General features: G+C 34.9%; 2 protein-coding genes across 4 annotated transcripts in view; both read right to left on the bottom strand.

Moving 5' to 3' along the window:
* The window catches only part of LOC106059083 (receptor-type tyrosine-protein phosphatase T-like), a 50,706-nt gene extending 39,168 nt beyond the window's left edge, over positions 1 to 11,538 (bottom strand). For 2 of the 3 annotated variants that reach the window (XM_056030174.1, XM_056030173.1), the window contains exons 1-4: positions 11,359 to 11,535; positions 4,945 to 5,079; positions 2,051 to 2,221; positions 1,663 to 1,848 (exon numbers count right to left, since the gene is read on the bottom strand). In XM_056030174.1, the coding sequence (XP_055886149.1) occupies positions 1,663 to 1,848; positions 2,051 to 2,221; positions 4,945 to 5,079; positions 11,359 to 11,464 (598 nt within the window). In that variant the 5' untranslated portion in view covers positions 11,465 to 11,535. Of the gene's footprint in view, positions 1 to 1,662; positions 1,849 to 2,050; positions 2,222 to 4,944; positions 5,080 to 11,358 lie in introns of all 3 variants that reach the window. The other variant, XM_056030175.1, reaches the window with a different exon arrangement.
* A 4,694-nt stretch (positions 11,539 to 16,232) lies between these two features.
* The window catches only part of LOC106061757 (uncharacterized), an 88,913-nt gene continuing 82,740 nt past the window's right edge, over positions 16,233 to 22,405 (bottom strand). Inside the window, exon 12 of the mRNA XM_056030178.1 lies at positions 16,233 to 16,449. Coding sequence (XP_055886153.1) covers position 16,449 — 1 coding nt within the window. The 3' untranslated portion in view covers positions 16,233 to 16,448. The remainder of the gene's footprint in view (positions 16,450 to 22,405) is intronic.

Raw genomic sequence — 22,405 nt, 5'->3', positions numbered from 1 at the left:
TAACAGATCATAGATATCTGAATTGCATTGGAATCATTCTAAGTGGCTAGTACAATAAATTTTGGAACGAAAGGCAGTATTAATATCTTATTGTTAATCCATCATCGTTAAAAACCTTTGACTCGATGAATGATTAGACTATTGTACATAGAAATGAGTTCTCCGGAGCTCTAGAATACCCACTATTATTCTCTCTTTTCTCTTCTACATGTAGGCCTAAGCTTAAACGTATCTTCTTGTAAGTATAATGCAATCATGTAATACATCTTTTTTAAACAAGCATTTGCAGGCTAAATGGGGTTCCCTTACAAAATTCAAGCATAAATGTAAATGTCTACGATTCCGAAGATTAAGGATGAGTGCACAGTGCCGTGGATATGAAACATACAAATGTAGACCGACCTGAACGACGTATTGACGTATAAACGTATTCACTGAACATTTCCTCTTGGTATGAAGTGTTTTCAATCTTAGTTGTCCATCATTATCTTATCTACAGTTGTCTATCATTATCTTATCAACAGTTGTCTATCATTATCTTATCAACAGTTGTCCATCATTATCTTATCAACAGTTGTCCATCATTATCATATCAACAGTTGTCCATCATTATCTTATCAACAGTTGTCCATCATTATCATATTAACAGTTGTCTATCATTATCTTATCAACAGTTGTCTATCATTATCATATTAACAGTTGTCTATCATTATCTTATCAACAGTTGTCTATCATTATCATATTAACAGTTGTCCATCATTATCTTATCAACAGTTGTCTATCATTATCTTATCAACAGTTGTCCATCATTATCTTATCAACAGTTGTCTATCATTATCTTATCAGCAGTTGTCTATCATTATCTTATCAACAGTTGTCTATCATTATCTTATCAACAGTTGTCTATCATTAAGTCCTCGCCGCCCTATAATGGGTTGCGATTTTTGTCTCAAAAATATGTAGGCCTACTCAATGTGCTGAAATGCAAAGCTTTTTTTTAAAATCTTATCTTATAAATTACAGACGTTACATGAAAAAAAAAAGAAGATTATTACGTCCTATGCATTTCTATTCATGCATCTTAATCATTGATTTAAACTTTTCTAAGTCGTTGGTTTTCCTGTCTGATTCAGGCAACCTATCCATTCTCTAATGGCACTATTGATGAATCAGTAGTATTTCACGGACCACAACGGAAGAAACATTATTAAAATTTTATCAACAGATTTATTTACACATAAGAATGGAATCGTTCAAGTGTCTGTAAGATGTCTTTTTCAAATTATATTCTAAATTTTTCATTTTTTGATTTAGTCAGTAGGCATTTCTACGGTGATATTATTAACTATTGATTTGGGAAGTTATCAGAGATTACTAGACTAAAAACTATATCATATCATCAGGGCCGGCCTTAGGCAATCGGAGGTCCTAGGCGAAATGAATTTTGTGGGGCCCGGCCCGGGGGTGGGGGGCTTGAACTCATTGGGAGTCCCTGCATTTTGTGTAATATTTAATATTTAATGTCAAAAGATATTTCCCTCCCTCATCCTAGCTACGCCACTGATACTACTCACAAATAGTTGACACAAATACTAGTATGTATATGTAAAAGTATTGGCGTGAAGAAGCAAGTAAAGGAGCACCAAACATAAGCCTGTGTACCTCCGCTAATGTAGATCGAACATAGAGATGTAACAATGTCTCCCTCCAGGAGGACAGTTTGTGTCACGATATAGTCTTGACACTTGATATCAATAGTTTTGTTGTCCACTAGATACACCTTTTGCCGAGTGCAGTGGAGAGAAGTGTCATTCACTTTAAAGCCTAACAAAACTTTAGTCAGCACATCTGCAACATCAAATAAAGGGAAAGAATTAGTAACATTTAATTATTAATAAAACATTTCTTTTTCCCCTAATCATATACTTTTCTAATATTTTTTGGTCAGTGTATTGCTAAATATAATTTGTATAGCTTGCATTTAAGTGTAACGTTATTGGTATATGTTTGTTTTGAATTCCTATTAAAATCAAACCTGGTTACAACTTACTAGCATTTTCAACAACTATTCTGATCCAACTAAAGGGATAGGGTTGGTCCAGTTGGAGTTCGACATTCCTGAGATATCCATAAGGGTAACAGGATTTGTCATTACCGTCAGACCAGTAATATGTATTATACGCTGCTGGTTTGATGACTTTGGCTGACTGCATTATATCAACTGAAAGGATTTTAGATTTGGTTTAGCTATAAACAGATAATAAATAAATAGTTAATAGATAATAAATAGATAGTAAATAAATAATAAATATATCAATAAATAATAAATAGATAGTAGGTAGATAATGAATACATAGTAAATAGATTGTAATTAGATAGCAAAATAGATCATAAATAGCTAAGTAGTTTATACATATAGAACAGTGTTTCCCAAAGTGGGGTACTGGGTAATATACCCATTTATTATGATCTGTTACTAAATAAAAACGGGGGGGGGGGTAATCAGCATTACACAAATGTTAAAGGGGTGCACATAGGTCTAAAGTTTGAGAAACACTGATATAGAACATCAATGTGTCTATCTAGTCCCGCTTTATAAACATAATTAAGGGTGTTTAATGTTGAACTTAGGAGGAATCTGGGCTACGATCTGTTCTTTATGTAACACGCTTGAAGATGTTTCTACCAGATGGCAAGACTTGATGGCATAATCTCTTTCAGATGGCAAGACCTGATGCATAATCTCTTTCAGATGGCAAGACTTGATGGCATAATCTCTTTCAGATGGCAAGACTTGATGGCATAATCTCTTTCAGATGGCAAGACTTGATGGCATAATCTCTTACAGATGGCAAGACTTGATGCATAATCTCTTTCAGATGGCAAGACTTGATGCATAATCTCTTTCAGATGGCAAGACTTGATGCATAATCTCTTAGAGATGGCAAGACTTGATGGCATAATCTCTACCCCTTGGCCAGACTAGAATGCATAGAATCTACAAGTAGGCAAGACTAGACGGGATATTCTCTACCAGTTGGCAACACTAGAATGCACAGACTAGGTGGCATTGTGTCCACCAGTCGGCAAAACTAGATAGCATAGTCTCTACCAGTTGGTCAAACTAGTCTGAATAGAATAAAGAGGCTAGACTACACGCCATCGTCTCTACCATTAGGCATATACTAGGTGCTATTGTCTCTACCAGTAGGCATAGACTAGGTGGTATTGGCACTATTGGCCATATATGTTAAAGACGAACGTGTTAAACTAAGCTCATAAAAAAACAAGGTTACAAAGACAGTTTGTGTGGAAACACAAACTGAAAATCGGCCCTCACCTTCACCAGGATTTGAACACGGGACTTCTGGTTCTAAGTGCTTTACTACTCAGCCAAAGCATCTCCATATATTCATTTAGCGTACACTTATATTTTAAAAAATAATAATAATTAAACTTATCCATACATTCACGATTATTAACATGTAACATGTAATAAAGAAAAACTAAAAAAAGATTTATTCTTCTTACAAAGTTAGATAAATTGGCAACACGAAAAAAATTCTTAACCTTTTTTAGTTAGGTAGTTAGCTAGCTAGAAATGACTTGAAAATCTTGGAGAAGGTCTACTTGGACCAGACATTCCCCTCGCAAAATAAAAAATTAATATCTCCATAACTCCATTGTCATATGTCATACAAACATAGATCTAGCTAGATCTTTACCTAGTTTTAGATCTAAATCTAGAGTCAAGATAAAAGTCTAGATCTAAGTCTAGTCTAGAATTAGATCTAAGTCTGGATATAGATCTACGTGTAGACCTAATTCTAGATCTAGATCTAGATCTAGAATCTTGATATAGAATCTACTATATCTAGACTAGAACTCCTATGAATGTAGCCTACACGTTTAATCTTACAATTACTAGACCTAGGCCAATGTTATGATCATGAATTGTAGGCCTTTGTTACCGGGTAATGCCATTACTAATGGTGACTATGCTGTTCGTATCCGATTCATTTCTTAATGTGATACTATTGTTTACATAATAAATAAATCTGCACCCCTAAGCTTCCCTAGTGCTATTAGAGCATGGAATGGGTTGCCTGAGCTAGCCAGGAAAACCAGTGACTTGGCAGAATTTAAGTCATTGGTTAATATGCATGACTAAACGCATGACGCGTAGGACGTAATCATCTTCTTTTTTGAAATAACGTCTGTATTATATAAGAAGATAAGCTATTGCCTTAATAATTAAAATTTTGTTCAAATTATTAATTCATTTATTATAAATATATCTAGAACTAAGCTCTATTGGTCTTTGTAAAACTGTCAAGTGTAGAAGCCTATAATGAGGATATGTCAAAACTGCGCGTTATAAAAGTAGTTCGTTATTTTTTAAACTTATAACTATAACGAAGTAAGTATCAAAATTCTTTTTTAAAAACAACATTTGAATCAGTATTCTATTCAATAAGTTGGTTAATAAATGGAAAATATTGTTTATAATGAACCATTGACACATGAATAGTAGGCTAATTACCATTGTGACCTTAGAGCTTGAGTTATTAATGAAGAAGTGCATGACCATTTTTTTTTAAAGTTACCTCCCCTGAAGTTTTTCATTGATAAGTGGTGTAATTTTTTGAAAATTCTGCTTGCATATATAATTTTAAAAAATTAGATAGTTCACTTTCGGAAAAGAAAAAAGTAGCCGTTGCATCAGAACTTTGAATGATCTAAAATATCATGATGTCCGATTTTCATTTTCTCTTCTAGTTTCTGAGATCTAAACGGGACGGACGGACGAACAGACGGACAGACAGGCAACACAAAACTAATAGCGTTTTTTTCCCTTTCGGGGGCGGCTAAAAAACGAACATTTTAAATTAAAAGAGGATCTAGGGAGAAATAAAAAACAAGGAAAGATGGTGACAGACTTACTGTACTGGCATTTGTGGCCAAACCAACCCGTGTCACACCTTGCGTCTTCTTTACAGGAGCCGTCAGCTTCGCAATCATTCCGCGTGCAATGACATCTGAATCGGCAATCGAGACCAAACCATTTGGAATCACAACCTATCATAAAATATTAAAATTACAAGTACAATTTTCATTTCAGACCCAGCAATCCATGAATCAAATTATAACAAGGTTACAAAGACAGTTTCTGTGGAATCACAAACTCAAAATCGGCCCCCGAAGTAGTCTACCCAGGCAGGTAAAAAGGCTGGAATCAATATTTACAGAAAGAACATCAGAATTAAATTCAGTCAAAGACAAATGACAAAGAAGAATGGAGAAAGAAGGTTGACAGATCTTGTGTGGTGCCCTAGCAGTCCCGCAAACCAAAGGAGGATAGGTGAAAGTGAATGTGAAGTTAAATGTGTACCTGGCCTGATGTCTTATAAAGAATATCTAATTGCTTTGTAAATGGTCAATCTCTAATTCCTCAAAAAAAAAAAAAAACATTTCGTAAAAAAAATTTTTTTTTTCCTATAGTTAAGTGTTCTATAACCTGTGCATAGCGCTGCAGTTCACGCGATAATATGAAAAATTACTTATTAATGGGGTTTGTTGCTGAACATAAAATTTATATATGTGTCAGACGCGAATAGCCCAATTTTCAGTAAAAGAAATTACAAAAAGTCATTTCTCTATAGAAGAAGTTACGAAGGCTATATAAAATACAACCACAGACCTATATATACTACAATAAATATAGGTTTTTGATTGCTAGTTACGATTGATTTAGGTAGGTGCTGTTTTACTATTACATACCAAGTATTAGAGTTTAGAAAAACCCAGGTTTGTTTCTTGAGCAACGCTATTAGCTAACACCTCATATCATCTATCCATTAGTATATTTAGATCTATAATCTAATTCTAGTCTAGATCTATATATAAAAATCGAATAGATCTAGTAATAGTATAGATTCTATCTTGAGACTAGATTGCCGAGTTTAGCCCATGCTATGCCTATAGTCAGTTTTTATAAGAAAAAAGTCTAGATATTAATAAAGACTAAAGTTTTTTAATTATTAGATTATTAGAATTTCTAATTAGATATAGACATAGACATAAGACATAGATCTAATAATACTGTAATACGTTTACTATACTCTATACTTAATCTACTAAACTAGAGATCTATAGATCTATCTATAATATAGTCAATCTAGATCTATACAATATTCATTATAATACTTCTACTTATAATGACTTATTTAAAAAGTTAGTACTTAGACTTAGATCGATTTTAGTTTATTAATAGATTTACTTTTCAATGCCTAGACCTAAGAATAAAATTGCGAATGGTGTCTATAATGACTGATTATTTTTTTATAATAATAGGCCTATTTTTTAAGTACAAAGTTTTATGGAAGAGGCAATATATTAGTTGTTTGAAGATTGTAACTTCTTAAATTCAGGCTAAAAATATCGAAGCCTACATTTTTACTCTCATTTCTAAATAGTCAGAAGAGATGGACTGACTCATAGTGTAGCTTGTGTACATCTGCAAAAACACAAACTCAGACTTTCAAAACTATTAAAAGAAAAACTTAATGATTATTTTTACTGTATAATTCTATTATTATTCCTTTTTAGAATTAGGATATAAAAAAAAATTTGTCATATGACTTTATCTAACAGAAAAAAAAATTAAACTTACATCTATTTATGCGGTTATTTATAGTTACCCAGTAATATAAAATATATTGAACTAACACGTACATTCATCATAATGCAGCCATGCGATTTTTCGTTTATAAACATAGCATTATTTAGGACCAATATTTTACAAAGGCTGCTTGGAGAAATCAGGTATACCCATTAAGAGAAAAACGACCCCTTTACTCAAGAAAAATTTAAGAAACTAGAACAGACACAAAATAAACAGTGACATTCATAACAAAATAATATTCAAATTGATTAGAGTAACACCCTTTTAAGTAATCATTTAAAGTTTAAAATTACTACAATTTTTTTCAACAATTACTTTGTGTATTAAATTGTGTATCGGAAAATGCCGGGTACATGAAATAAGCTAGTCCTAAAAAAACAACACAGATCTTGGGTAAAATACTCATAAAATAAATAAATAAAAAAAGCGACTACCGGCCCAATACTATGTAATCAAAGAAACGAAACGGACTAGTCCAACAAACCCTAATATGCATATTACCTAGATTTTTTTTCTTTAAAAAAAGTTAACATAGTTTTTGCGTAAATGTAGTAATTAGTATGACAGAACCATAGACATATATGGGAAAGGACCAATGGCGAACGCTTTTGTGCCAGTTTTTAGTTTAGAATTTATAACTCCGCAATGGCTAAACTTATTTAAAAAATGAAAACATCTGCGGAATCCTCAGCTATTGGGCGATAAAACTAAATTTGACTCTTTGTTCCAAATCAGCTATTAAATTTATTATTCAAGTCAACTTACGGTAGGGGTCGGACCTAATCAGCGAACGCAATTTTCGCGGGAGTCATAATGAGCGAAAGGCCGTAAAAAATAGCGAAATAGCATGTTAAAATATAGGAAATTATGCTTCAATTAATTCTATCATTTAACTTCTTCCATGAAGCATTATAACTATTGTCCTCCTTGTTGCATTAGGCCTAATTTTTTTTTCACTTTTCTTGTGCTCCTCATCTCCTTTCTCTGCTTGGAACTGATGTCTATATATAACCTACGAAACTTGCGATCAAATATTTTTAAAAGAAAGAACTACAAAATTCTATCTCGCCTCCTCCCTATAGGCTAGTCCACGTCGTTTTACTCTCCATTTCATAAACTCTCGTTACTGCGACTATTTTTTTTAAGAACACATGTTCAGTGCACTTAATCACCAACAACTCGATCTCCACCCCCCCCCCCCACACACACACACATATACACACACGCGCGCTGATTGACCCAAAGGCAGATCCCGAATGCGATGAATTGATGATATATGGGAGGCAGATCTACAACAGCTTGGGTTTCGGGCATGGAGACGAAAGGCTCAGGAGAGATCTTGTAACTTTATACATGTATATTATATGATAATTCTTATATTTATTACTAAATATATAGTTCGCATTTTTTCCGCTCCCGAGATCGAATATTTTCTCCTGGAAAACTCTTGGAAATCTCCTGAAATCCTAATCTCAGAATGGTGGGGGAACCCTGTGAAAATGAATTCTGATCTTTTAAACATTTATACACATATTAATATCATTAATTAGTAACAAGAGGTTAACCAGCCAGTTAAAAAAAGGAGGACGGCAAAACAGAGGTCACCCCCACCCCGTATAAGCTGTATAGGCCTAAGCGCTGTTAAGATCAATTGAAGCGTCATTTCACCCTCACTGCCACAGAGGAAAGTAACTGCCAGCATATGACATCTGAGAGACTGTTGGAGAGCTGCGAGTCAAACATTTTAGACGGAAAGAAAATGCGGGAAAATATGCTGGTCGTAACTGGGCGTAGTCATGTGAAACACGTACTGCACTCATCCTTAATCTTCGAAATCGAAGACATTGGGTTAAGGTTAAAAATAGGCCTATTATTTTAATATTTCAGTTAACAAACAATAACAATAGATAAGACAAAAAGAAAAACAGATTAAATCAGTCATTAAGTTATAATTAAATGGCTTTTAAAGCTTATTATAGGGGCTTTCGCTGAATAGGTTTTCAGTTAAAAAGGTCATTTTACGCGAACACCCATAATATATTTTTTTTAACGGAATAAATAGCCTTAGCTATTATAGTTAACTATTTCCTCACCTATTTACAAGTACAATATGCACATCTTTTTCGGCCAATGACCATTGGTGCTTTAAAATCGCCTTAAGTTCGGACCTATTCTCGTTTATCCGGAAACGTTTTGAGAATGAAATTTCCATACATGTCAACTTTGACCTTCAGCTATGCTTTATTTTATGAGGGAAAACGAAAGTGAATATGTGGGAAATGTAGAAAAATGGAGTCTTTGTAATACCATTTTATTAGTTCTGCAGTTACTTTTGAAATAAATAAGAATGGATAAAAATTACGGGGAGGTGTTCGCTTTATATGCCATTTCGCTGATGGGCCTTTCCTAATATATATATATAGACTGGACGATAAAGTAAAAATTATTATGGGAAACATTTGGGAAAAGATAAGTTTGTATGAGTTATACAGCAGTTATGAGCAGTGTAAAATTAAAAGTATTTATAGTTTGTTTTTTTCAGCCATAACCTATATAATTGATAGAACCCCTTCTGTATTATTATATCGTGCCTACCAAATCTAAGTCAGGCGAGCATTCTGATTATCTTTTGTTATAAAATGTTTTCATTTTAGCTTATTTGGGTCTTCTGCTGCAAAAAAATCCGTTAACAGATGCCATGTTTTTTTTACTATTAAATTTACATAATTAAAATAATTATAAATAGTTTTAAATGCTAGATTTAGATCTAGTCTATATAAATACTATAGTAAAAAAAATACTACTTACTACTAGTACTTTATACTACTATACTATAGTCTATACTATAAACTATAATTGTAATCTGTATAGTCTAGTCTATAGTCTATAGTTAGTATATAAATAGTCTAGGACTAGATTGTCACTAGATCTATAATCTATACTTATACTAGTTACTAGATCTAGTCTATAGTCTGCATGCATAGATGATAGACTGACTAGTTTAATAATTTGTAGTAAAAAGTATGAAAAGTATTAGACCTAGTTATTACAAATATTAGTCATATTTATTAGATTTAGATCTATCAATATTAAATTAGTGACAGTCACAGTGATACTGAATTATTCTGACTTACTGCAACTGAAAGTTACTGTGTATAATAGGCTATTCAATTTTTTTTCAACCTTTAGAATTTATCCTTGGCCTATCGTACTACGAACATTAGAGCACGTTCTGCTAATTTTCTTTGACTTTTTTGACTAAAAACTAATTCTAACAATTTGAATCGATAAGACGACCGCCATACATTAATAAAGAAGCCATGTCAACAAAACATAGATCCACATCACAAACCCTTTATATATTTGCCTATGTCTATGATTATGAAACAAAGGTAAAATATTGGGAATATGGCAGTTTTGTACTTTTCAAAACTAAAGATCATAATTATATATTGGCTGAAATGTTAGTCCTAGAATAATAGCTCAATTGCCGCCATTTTTTTTTCACATAGATATAGTACATAAAACATATTTGACTTCCCCCAAATAAAAATAACTTCCTACTTCCAGTCTATATTTAATTATGTCTATGGACAGAACTTATTGAACTTAACAAAACAAACGTAAAAAAAAAATATTTTTAGACAAAAACTCAAAAACTGTTTGCATAAATGTGTTGAAAATATGTCAATATATTGTGTACCCTACTAAAGAGCCTCCAGTGTTTGTTACAATTAATAGTGAATAGTTGTAAAAGTGGTGTATAAAAAAAACTGCTTGCATAAGTGTTTAAAAAAAATAGATTTTTCGCTTTTAGAAAAGAAAAAAGTTGCCGTTGCATCAGAACTTTGAATGGACTAAAATATTATGATGTCGGATTTTCACTATCTTTTCTAGTTTACGAGATCTAAACGGGATGGACGGACAGTCGGACAGACATTTCACACAAAACTAATAGCGTCTTTTCCCCTTTCGGGGGCCGCTAAAAAGATCATCTGTTTCTATTGCTGACCCTTCACCAGGGTATGATGTAGTCAGTACAACAACCAAACGCCTTTACATTCTAATGTCCGTATTCACTTGAATCGTGACCTCCGTGACCCTATGTCGAAGGCGCCGCATGAGTAGATGGATTTATGGATGACCTTAGAAGCCCGAAGCTCAAAATCTCTCAAAAGAGAGAGAGGGGACCTTACTAAAATGACATTATTTTCACTAGTTAGTTATTGATTCGCATAGGTATGATTCCTTAGTTCCCTGGGAGGTCTCACGTCTGGTAAATAAAATTACAAGTGGAACTTATGGTAGAGACTAAACTGAAAATGAATGAAGATTGGCAATCGGAACAATTTTATATAAGTGAAGAGTACAGATTCACATTTCCTTTCTGTCATCTTAACTTGTTTTTTGTATCGTTAGTGACAAAGTAGCTAGGTTGCAGCGAATTCTAAACAGCGCTCCAAAGCTACGCAACTCCAGACGCTATGTCACTACCGCTCTTTTGTGTTAAACAAGATTGACACATGAACAGCTGCAGCAACATCTGTGTCCACAACTAAACACTTTTTAAAACAAAACTCTTTTGTTTATCACAAAAAGGTAAAGATATTTTTTTATTGTAAAGTTTCAAAATATATAGAAAAATAATGTTAAAACTCTGTTTGGTTACTTACTCAATATAGACTTGTTTGTACATAAGAGCACAAGCAAACCAAAGTACCAGCCTGTCATGGTAGAAGAGAAGAATAACTCATGGATCTTACTGGAGCATAAGTACATGTACACCACAGCATAAGAAGAGCCTGATTAGTTTTTGGTGGCTAAAGTACCCTCTCAGCCTCATTCACTTCTCCAGCTGACCACTGACTCACAACCTAACATATAGAAAATGTCACGTCACTCAAGGTCGGATCTGGAGCATTTGTGTGTTAAAAAGAGGCTGGAGGGCGATTTATTTTAATTTTCTAAATTATTCCAAGTAAAGTTCTACGATTGGCTAAATTTGAGATAAATGACTAAAAAATAGCCATCGAAATGAAACGTAAAGTCCATTCTCACTGTGTTCGACAGTCCGAGGGGAATGCTCTCCATCCACAGCCCTCAAAGCACGACATCCATACTATACCGAGACTTTATTTGATTTATTTTATTTTTAGAAGGATTAAATGGACTGGAAACCCTAAGACTGGTATCTCTTTTCCATTTTTTAGCGGCCCCCGAAAGGGGAAAAGACCTATTAGTTTTGTATTGGTTACTTACTCAAATGACTCAATATAGACTTGTTTTTACATAAGATTACAAGAATACCAAAGTACCAGCCTGTCATGGTAGAAGAGAAGAAGAAATCATGAATCTTACCATCATGAAATTTTAGATCATTCAAAGTTCTGATGCAACGGCTATTTTTTTCTTTTCTAAAAACGAAAAATTTAATTTTTAAAATCAACTATGCAAGCTGTTTTTTTCATTAAAGTACATTATTTTACAACTATTTACTATTAATAGTAACTAACTGCGAAGGCTATTTTGTAAGGGAGATGACCATTTAGCATATTTTAAACACATTAATGCAAACAGTTTTAAAATGTTTGTCAAATAAATATTTATTTTACAAATTTTTTGCTAAATTATGTAAGTTCTGTCATATTATTACAACATTTACACAAAAAATGATTATTTTTATTTTTAAAGAGAAAAAATATATTTAGTATGCATATAAGTGAAACATAATTTGAAACAACAATTAATTATTAGTTTTTCATATTATCGCGTGATCTGCAGCGTCCACGGGTACCAATTGCCTTTTTTTTGCGGAAATGTTTTTATGATTTTATCTATTTAACTTCACCTTCACTTTCACCTATCCCTTGGTCTGATGGACCGTTGGTGCACCACACAAGATCTGTCAACCTTCTTTCTCCATTCTTCTCTGTCATTTGCCTTTGATAGAATTTCATTCAGATATTCTTTCTGAAAATATTGAAACCTGCCTTTTTACCTGCCTGGGTGGACCACTTCGGGGGACAGATTTTGAGTTTGTGTAACTTTGTTATATTTCCGAATTATTCTGATATTTCCTAATTATTTTGATATTTCCTGATTATTCTGATATTTCCTTAATATTCTGATATCCATTAAACACTAAATTTGAGATTGAGAAAGTGATTGGAGTATACACAATACAACTAAAAATATCAATTAGTGGAAATAGCAAGACCGCCCCCCCCCCCTTTGTATCCGCCAACGATGACAGTAGAATGATAGTGGCACTTGAAAAGTATTATAAGTGTGAGGTTTCTAAGTGGACTGGGGTAGAGAAGTTTATGGGTGGTACACCGTGTGTCCATTTTACAATTCAACTGTATTTTGAGTCGCACGTGCCATGTTATACGGTCTTTGAAATCTTAGTAGGACAACCAAAATTGTCACCAATACCTTTACTAATCCACTATGTATGACTTTGGCCACTATTATTGAATCAATCCTATCTTTAGACGCTGGTGGGTTTAGAGATTTTGATGAAAGATTATTTCTAACAATTCACATAAGGCTCATTGTAACAGACTGTAATGAATACTTTATTACGAAATAATCCTGGCCTAAATAGCAACGTATCATATGAAAGAAATGTCAAGAGTTCACATCCTTGACTTGAAAGTGGATTTTAACATGTCCTCTTGTGCTTCTGTGTCACTGTGTACAGTGATGTATTTGTTTGTGTGTGTGTGTGGGGGGGGGGTCTGCGTGTCTGTTTGTGTGTGTGTGTGTTTATATGTGTCTGTATGCTTCTACGTGTCTATGTGTTTCTTTGTGTCTGTGTGCTTCTGTGTGTGTGCTTCTGTGTGTGTGCTTCTGTGTGTGTGCTTCGGTGTGTGTGCTTCTGTGTGTGTGCTTCTGTACGTCTGTTTCACCATTTCCAAGACAATACATAAAAACTATGGATTCTATTTGAAGAAGTAATTGTACAATGTCTGGGTTAACAAGAACTAACAGGTCAGTAGTGACACACTCATCCAACGTCATACTTCAAACTTAAAGTAGAATAAAACATAAAACACTCAACTATAACTTTAAAAAAGAAACACAGCCTAATAACGGATGACTGCTTGTTCCTGCGGTTTGCGCTCTGGACTGTCATTCGGACTTTTCGATGGTCCCGGGTTCAAACCCTGGCTGCTCACATCCCCCGTCGTTCTGCGGTAGTTTTGGACTAGAAAGAAAAATTATCTCCAGCTGAGGAACACCCAAAATATATAAAACATTGTTTTTTCAAATAGGGTCCGAAACTTTTATTAATTCAAGCAACGCACGGGACAGATCGCAAAGTCATTCATTGGAAATCTTATTGATAAAACTAGATATGCGTTAGCTTCACTTCAAAGAATCTGGCGCTCCAAAGCACTGTCTTTAAAAGACAAGATCCGAATCAAAGTTGGATATTGTGAATTAGGTGGCCCGAAGAGATATCTACTCATCTTGTGGTAAAGACCTAAGCAAAAAAAAAAACATAGCCGAGGATATCTACTCATCTTGTGGTAAAGAATTAAGCCAAAAAAAACATAGCCCAGGATATCTACTCAACTTGTGGTAAAGAACTTAGCAAAACCCATAGCCCAGGATACCTACTGTCATCTTGTAATAAAGAACAAAGCAAAAAAACATAGCCCAGGATATATACTCATCTTGTGGTAAAGAACTAAGCAAAAAAAACATAGCCCAGGATATCTACTTATCTTGTGGTAAAGAACTAAGCAAAAAAGCATAGCCCAGGATATCTACTCATCTTGTGGTAAAGAATTAAGCAAAACCCATAGCCCATGATACCTACTGTCATCTTGTGGTAAAGAACTAAGCAAAACCCATAGTCCAGGATATCTACTCATCTTGTGGTAAAGAATTAAGCAAAAACTCATAGCCCAGGATATCTACTCATCTTGTGGTAAAGAACTAAGCAAAAACTCATAGCCCAGGATATTAAAAAGCGAAGGTGGAGCTGGTAAAGGCACATCCTTTGAAGGTGAAATACCAATGTTGTAAGACAGACACTTGATTGGAAAGAGGAAAGTTGGCAGGCTCAAGCAAACCTGAAAGAAAGTCATCAGCAAAGCTCGGGATACTGGAATGACATAGAGAGAGGATGAAGAAAGCTGAGGATACTGGAATGACATAGGGAGAAGATGAAGAAAGCTGAGGATACTGGAATGACATAGAGAGAGGATGAAGAAAGCTGAGGATACTGGAATGACATAGAGAGAGGATGAAGAAAGCTGAGGATACTGGAATGACATAGAGAGAAGATGAAGAAAGCTGAGGATCCTGGAATGACATAGAGAGAGGATGAAGAAAGCTGAGGATACTGGAATGACATAGAGAGAGGATGAAGAAAGCTGAGGATACTGGAATGACATAGAGAGAGGATGAAGAAAGCTCAGGATACTGGAATGACATAGGGAGAGGATGAAGAAAGCTGAGGATACTGGAATGACATAGAGAGAGGATGAAGAAAGCTGAGGATACTGGAATGACATAGAGAGAGGATGAAGAAAGCTGAGGATACTGGAATGACATAGAGAGAGGATGAAGAAAGCTGAGGATACTAGAATAACGGTTCCCGGTCATTTCATCCCCGGTCACTTTATCCCGGTCACTTCTTCCCCGGTCATTTCATCCTCGATCACTTCATCCCACTTCATCCCCAGTCACTTTATCCCTGGTCACTTCATCACCTGATCATTTCATCCCTTGTTCTTTTCATCATCTTATCATTTGATCTAACAAAGAGTGATCGTAGAAATCATGAAATAGCAATATTTAATATTTTCATTTTTATTGACATGACAAAAAGTGTAACACATTAGATAAGAATAAAATTAAATGTTACTAGAAACTATAAAAATGTCACATTTATAGATATAGAGGTCATGTAAAATAGTTTTTATGTGTATACGCATACAAAAATAAGATTTATTAAGAGTTATTGTAAGTACAGAAGACGATCCATCGATTCATATTGCTGAACAATGTTTGTAATTTTCTTTGCCTATAACACAATTTACAATTTTAATGTTTAAAAGAAATTAAAGCAAACCTTATATAGGCGACATGATATCCTGTGGATGGGTGAAGTCAGCCTTTAGTAGAAAAAAAACCCCACTTATTTCAAGGCTACAGATGGCGCGCCCATTTTCAAGAAAGAGCGTTTGAAAAATAAAATAAAGTGATACATGGCTGTCAGGAGTTATCAGCGGCATGATCATAAGTATTCTAATCGTTTTATCTCTTAAATGATTTCCACTAGTTCCACCACACCTTGGCCTTTGATCATTACGTCATGCACAGGCTAATATAATGTTACATCCCCCACATCCAATAGAAGCGCTATAGCTAAATACACACCCAGATTTACAATATATTATAAGATTTCTCATCAACAATGTAAAGTGGAAGGGAAAACACTATAAACGCTTTAGTAACATGTCAAAAAAAAATAATAAAAAAGCATTCTACATAATCATATTTATATATTAGATCAAATGAGGGCTTAAAATCAAGCCGTAACATCACAATTAAACAATGAATAAGAAAATATATTTAATTGGGGGTGAAATGACCGGGGATGAAGTGATCAAGGATGAAATGACCGGGGATGAACTGACCAGGGATGAAATGATCGGTCACCTTGATTTCGTACCCTGCCATTCCGTGCCGTATTGCAGGAGGTTTGGGTTGGGATGGAAGCATCTTTCTTTCTGAACGTCCCAGATCTATAAAACAACACAAAGCCATAAAGCAAAACTAAAGTTTAAGTTTAGAATCAATAAATAGGACATTGATCATTGAAGCTCTTCTGTTGTGATCGAACAATCTCATTTCCTACGAAAACGATGACTTTGAATAGCTATTGGGGGGGGGGATGAAGACTATGTCTATTGGGGATGAAGGTTGGAGTAAGACAATTGCTAATGAGTGGATAAAAGTGGTTAAACGGAAGTGGAAAAAAAATTGAACCACGCGGAACACCAGTAGCAGCACTAAAGTACGTAGAGGTCAATTGTTTAAATCAGTTGACAGTCCCTTTCATTTGTGGTGAACATTTGTCTACATTTCATTGTAAGCTGTATAAATCTGTTAAATAAAATCAAGTTTTATTTTGTTTGAAAAAAAAAAAGAAGTTTTCAAACTGTATTCAAGTTTCTATATTAAGTAGCGTGCCTTCAATGGTAAGCTCAACTTGTTGTCTGGAACCATAAGGAACACAACCCATGTACTTCTAAATATGCTACCTCCTAGGAGGGATTTCAGATTTAATTTCTAGCCCTGTTAAAATTAAAACTTAGTAGCTTTTATAAACCTCTTTATGGATTTAGTTTATAGGATGGTCCACCCACTGCTAATCCCTTTAAGGACTCCGCAATTGCAAACAGAAAGCCTGCAACAGAAAGCTGAATTTATTGACTAAACGAATACTTTAAAAAAAGGAAGAGTATCTGATGTGGAGAGTAATAAATGGACCTCATTCACCAATCGTAAACAAACAACATTTAGCCACGTGATTCTCTATCTCTTCTATACAAATTCCTATCTAATCTCAAATACACAATGGCTATCACGTGACATTTTTTTTCGTTGTTTTATCAATATTATCACGTAACTAAATGTTGTTTGTTTACGATTGGTGAATGAGGTCCATTCCATTAATACTTCTTATTTCTAGAGAATGAGTGATGTAGTGGTATTACTTGAATTAGTTCCTTTTATAGTTTGTGTAAAGATTAAGTTCGTTTGATACTTACAATAGATAACTATAAAACCTTCTATTTCATAAGCATATGGCTGACATATTGGTTAGTGTGTTGGCTTGAGGAAGCTTCAGCCCTCGAAATCGAATTCAAGTCGTGCAACTTTTAAACAAAAATAAATTTCATTTAAAAAGCGGTCACGGTAAAATTTATCCAGATCCCCCCTTCTTTCTTTCACCCCCTCCCCCAGACCCGATCCCAACTGGTCGAGACAAGTGATAGGATCATAGCGCACTGAGAAAGCTAAAATCATTAAATTGTGCTCAACACAAAAAAAAATGGTAAAAATATTTGTAATCACACAAATTTATTATTGTTAGTCTAGATCTATTACAAATTTATTTACATAACTGATCCAAACTAATTAATGCAATTAGACTTCATATAAGATTTTTTAATAATTTTTTTTTGTTTTGTTTTTAACTTTAAAATTAGTTTAACTTTTAACATTAGTTATCTTTAACTTTTAACATGAGTTATCTTTAACTTTCGTTATCTTTAAGATTAATTATCTTGCCTTATATGATTACAGAATGACTTCGTATGCTTAGAACCGGCACTATGCTAAACCTTCTCTGTATCTCTCCTTAAATGATGAAAGTGGTGTCTACTTCAAGAGAGATGCAAGAACTTTACCAAACTCCGTCTGCTTTGAACCTTGCCGTCAGATACAGGACGGTCCTAGGCCACTGCAACCTATGCGGTCGCAGTGGGCCCCGCGCTAACATATTAAATTGCAAAATATATACGAAAAATTCCTGGAAATCCCCCGAATTTATTAAAAGCCCTGAAAACTCGTAAAAATCTCCTGAAAAGTAGACAAAAATTGTCCTTTGTGGGTGTCATTCATTGCGGAAAACGCCAGGCATATGCGCGATAAAAGAAAAAAAAAGGCATTGTCAGCTTTCATGTAAAAAAAATGTAATAATCAGTCGAATTTTCACCTTAATCGGAAGTTCCAATACTTTATTTAGTCACTGGCATATAAATATGCCATATGTTGCAAGGTTCGTAAAGTAAAGTTAATTTGATCGCAATTTTATACTTCGTAATAAATAAATAAAATTCAAAGTCGAATTTTTTTTATACAAAATCTTAATTTTCACTTATTATCCTTATTCCCACCAAGACTAGGGACCCGCAATTGTTAGGACCGGCCCTGGTCACATACCAATACTTCAGACGTTCTCTTCAAAGGAATGATGTTTTTACATTGCGGGATTTTCTGACTCAAACTATTATTTTTTAATATCCAATCTATGTTATTAAAGGAATAAATCTTAGTGAGAGAACAAGAAGAGAAAGCAATATTGCGAATTGCGTTTCCAATATAATGCTACTAAAGAAAAAGTAAGATAAACATTGAAAGACTGGGAGGGGTGTGGAAATAAATAAACAAAATTTCCCATTTCGAACTAAATAATAAACACTACCTAAGAGCGCGCGAGATTAGAAAATCGATTCTTTAGTGCTAAAAATTACCACCCAACATACTGGTAGATTAGCTGCAAAAAGCAAAGACAAAACAAAACAAAAAAAAAAACAGCACAGCTGTAATTACATCCCACTAACTCACTCATACTTTGCTACAAGGAGTTTTCCTATTTCAATTAGTCACAGCACTTCTGCACACCATCCGTTCGCTCAGCGCAGAGATAGTCAATACAACCAAATTTGTATAGAGCATATCAACTTCTTAATTAGCACAGAAGCATTGCTAGCGAGAAGGGGGAGACAGCTATCGCTCAGTTCAGCCATGTTTGCAGGGACTCGATGATTTGATCTATCTTTAAACAACACGTGAACACTGTCTGCCTTGTGTCGATTTTGTTTTTACCTCACTCAGTCTGTCTGTCACTCCGTCTGTCTGTCTGGTCAAAATCTTGTACACGTTATTTCACCAACTTCACATCCTCGGTTCAAACTGTGCACAATTATTCATTGGCGATGACAACACATTAATCATTAATAATTTTTTAACAAATTAACTGTTTGTCCAAAGGAGTTTTGGGTTCGTGTCTTCTATCCGGAAGGCGTTTGATAAAAGCGTCAAAATGTCCGGCTTTCACGCTGATGTGAACTTTGTTCAATCCAATGGATTCCTTTAAATCCACTGGTTCAAGCATACAAACTCACTCATAAATACTAGAAAAATGACACTTTAAAAAAAATAACCTCCATTAACAGATATTCGTATATTCAGGGCTTTTCAAAAGAAGCTTCCTACTCTGATTCGGGTATACTCACTGATCCTCATTCTTTAGCATTGCTGGCAGAGCCGACTTAACGATTGCGGGACCTATGCGAAACTAATTGCGCGGGGCCCAATCTAGGTAAAGATAAGGATAATAAGAGAAACATTTAGATTTTGTATTAGAAAATAATTTATATATTATTATTATGTTAGAAATGAACGAGTAGTCATTCTCTGGCGCTGCCAGGGTCGAGTTTCGCTAAAGAGAAACAAAATTCATCGTAGTCCTTTTAACAGTTTCCACTGAGGAATTTTCTGGTGATGTGGCAGGTCTGCAGCAGTACCGCCCTCTGACAGGCAACGAAGATGTTCCTATGAATGTTAAGGGCCTTGAAGGTGTCTGTGAGGTCAGTTGTTATTATCCCCTCGGTTGATATAACAATGAGGTATATTGTTATTTTGGACAATTTCCATAGACGCTTAATCTCCAAGCCTAGGTTCCCATATTTTCTTTGTTTTTCTATCTCAGTTTTTCTTAAATTATGAGACAGTGGTACGGCGATATCGATAATGGTAGCGGTTTTTTCTTTTTTATCGATGAACAGCAGATCCGGGCGATTGAAATCTACCGTTTTGTCGGTCAGAATAGGCCTATCCCAGTACAGCAGATGATCAGTAGACTCGAGAACCTCTTGCGGAGAGTATTTATAATAAGGGGGAGTGTCCTTACCGATCAATTTGTACGTCAAAGCCAAGTGTTGGTGTATTAACTTTGCAACTTGGTTATGGCGACCTAGGTAGGCTGATTCTGATAGGGCTGGACATCCTGCCATAATGTGTTCAATCGACTCGCCCACATTTCCACATTTTCGGCATTTGTCGACAACATTGAGTTTCAGGATATGCTTCTCGTAATTTTTTGTCCTGATTACTCTGTCCTGTATTGCTGTAACAAAGCCTTCTGTTTCAGGGTAGAGATGACCTGCTTTGAGCCATGTTAAGGAAGCAGCCTTGTCGATGTTGTCCCCATGTAATGAAGCCGGAAATTTTCCGTGGAGTGTTTTTTCTTCCCATTGGCGAATCTCATGCCCTACGTCGTCCAAACCGATATTGACATCAGCATTGTGTAGGTTCAGAGGGGTTGCATCGGAGTCGTATTTCCGTAGGAAGGAAACTAATTTGCTGCTGGAGGCGAGCAGTTTTGATCGTATTTTTAAAACTTGCATCTTACACAATTTGAAGATGTTCTGCAATCCACGACCCCCATCCTTCCTGGGCAGGTATAACCTTATGGTGGAGGACTTGGGGTGTAGGCATCGAAACTTGGTTAGTAATTTTCTAGTGAGTCTGTCAATGTCATGTAGGTCGGTGTCAGTCCATTTGATCACACCGAACGTGTATGCATTCCATACTAAGTAAAGTAAATAAAGTATTTAAACTTCCGGTTTAGGTTAAAATTCGCCCTTTTATTACATTTTTGTATAATGAAAGCTGACAAAGCCGTTGTTTGTTTTTAATCGCCCGTTGGATTGTTGTTGTTTTTTCATATTGAATGACACCCCAAAAAGACAATTTTGTCTATTTTTCAGGGGATTTGTATAAGTTTTCAGGAGATTTTACTAATTTCAGGAGATTTAAAGTTATAATAGTTAAATTTAATGATTTACACCTTAATTAGCGAGGGGACTATGAAAGCATAGGTTCAGCCCTGGTTGCAGGGTATAATACTGACGTTGAAAGCTAGTTATGTCTATCGCACTGTGATCTAAAGAGAGAAATAGATTGTGCAGTGAGAGGTATTTCCCCTAGCAAAGTAACATTTTAGACATTGATGCTCCACTAGCATATGTGTCAATCAATAAGATAGGATTGATGCTCCACCAGCGTAGCTGTTAATCAATAAGATAGGATTGATGCTCCACCAGCGTAGCTGTCAATCAATAAGATAGGATTGATGCTCCACCAGCGTAGCTGTCAATCAATAAGATAGGATTGATGTTCAACCCAGCGTAGCCGTCAAACAATAAGATAGAATTGATGTTCAACCCAGCGTAGCCGTCAAACTATAAGGTAGGATTGATGTTCAACCCAGCGTAGCCGTCAAACAATAAGATAGAATTGATGTTCAACCCAGCGTAGCCGTCAAACAATAAGATAGAATTGATGTTCAACCCAGCGTAGCCGTGAAATTATAAGGTAGGATTGATTTTCAGTCCAGCGTAGCTGTTAAACACTAAGATTTGTTCTTAGACTGCCTACTGCCACATTCTCGTTTTTCAAACATTTATTAGGTCTAGAGTAATATCCAATTAGCATAAATAAACATCCAAAAATGATTGATAACTTTTCGATAATTAGAAATTCTCTTCTGTGTGTGAATTAATTTACCATGACGCAATGTCTTATCTGATCTTTTTATTACAGACGTTACTTCAAAAAAGAAGATGATAACGTCCTAAGCATTTCATGTGTCAATCTAGTCATGCCTGTTTATCTGTGACTTAAACTCTGCTAACTCTTTGGTTTTCCTGGCTGATCCAGGCAGCCCTTTCCATTCTCTAATGGCACTAGGGAAGAAGGAGCAATTGTACGACTTGGTTCTAGCGTATGGAATAACAAATGTGCCTTTCTCTTTGTCTGGGTCAACATACACGTTGAAGACCAAAATGAGAGTATAGAAATGCATAACGACCAAAAAATATTTTTTGTGAAGGCCTAATGAGGTCA

Source organism: Biomphalaria glabrata, chromosome 5 (genome assembly GCF_947242115.1).
Source record: "Biomphalaria glabrata chromosome 5, xgBioGlab47.1, whole genome shotgun sequence".
NCBI lineage: Eukaryota > Metazoa > Mollusca > Gastropoda > Planorbidae > Biomphalaria > Biomphalaria glabrata.
This window is presented reverse-complemented; position numbering and strand designations above follow the sequence as displayed.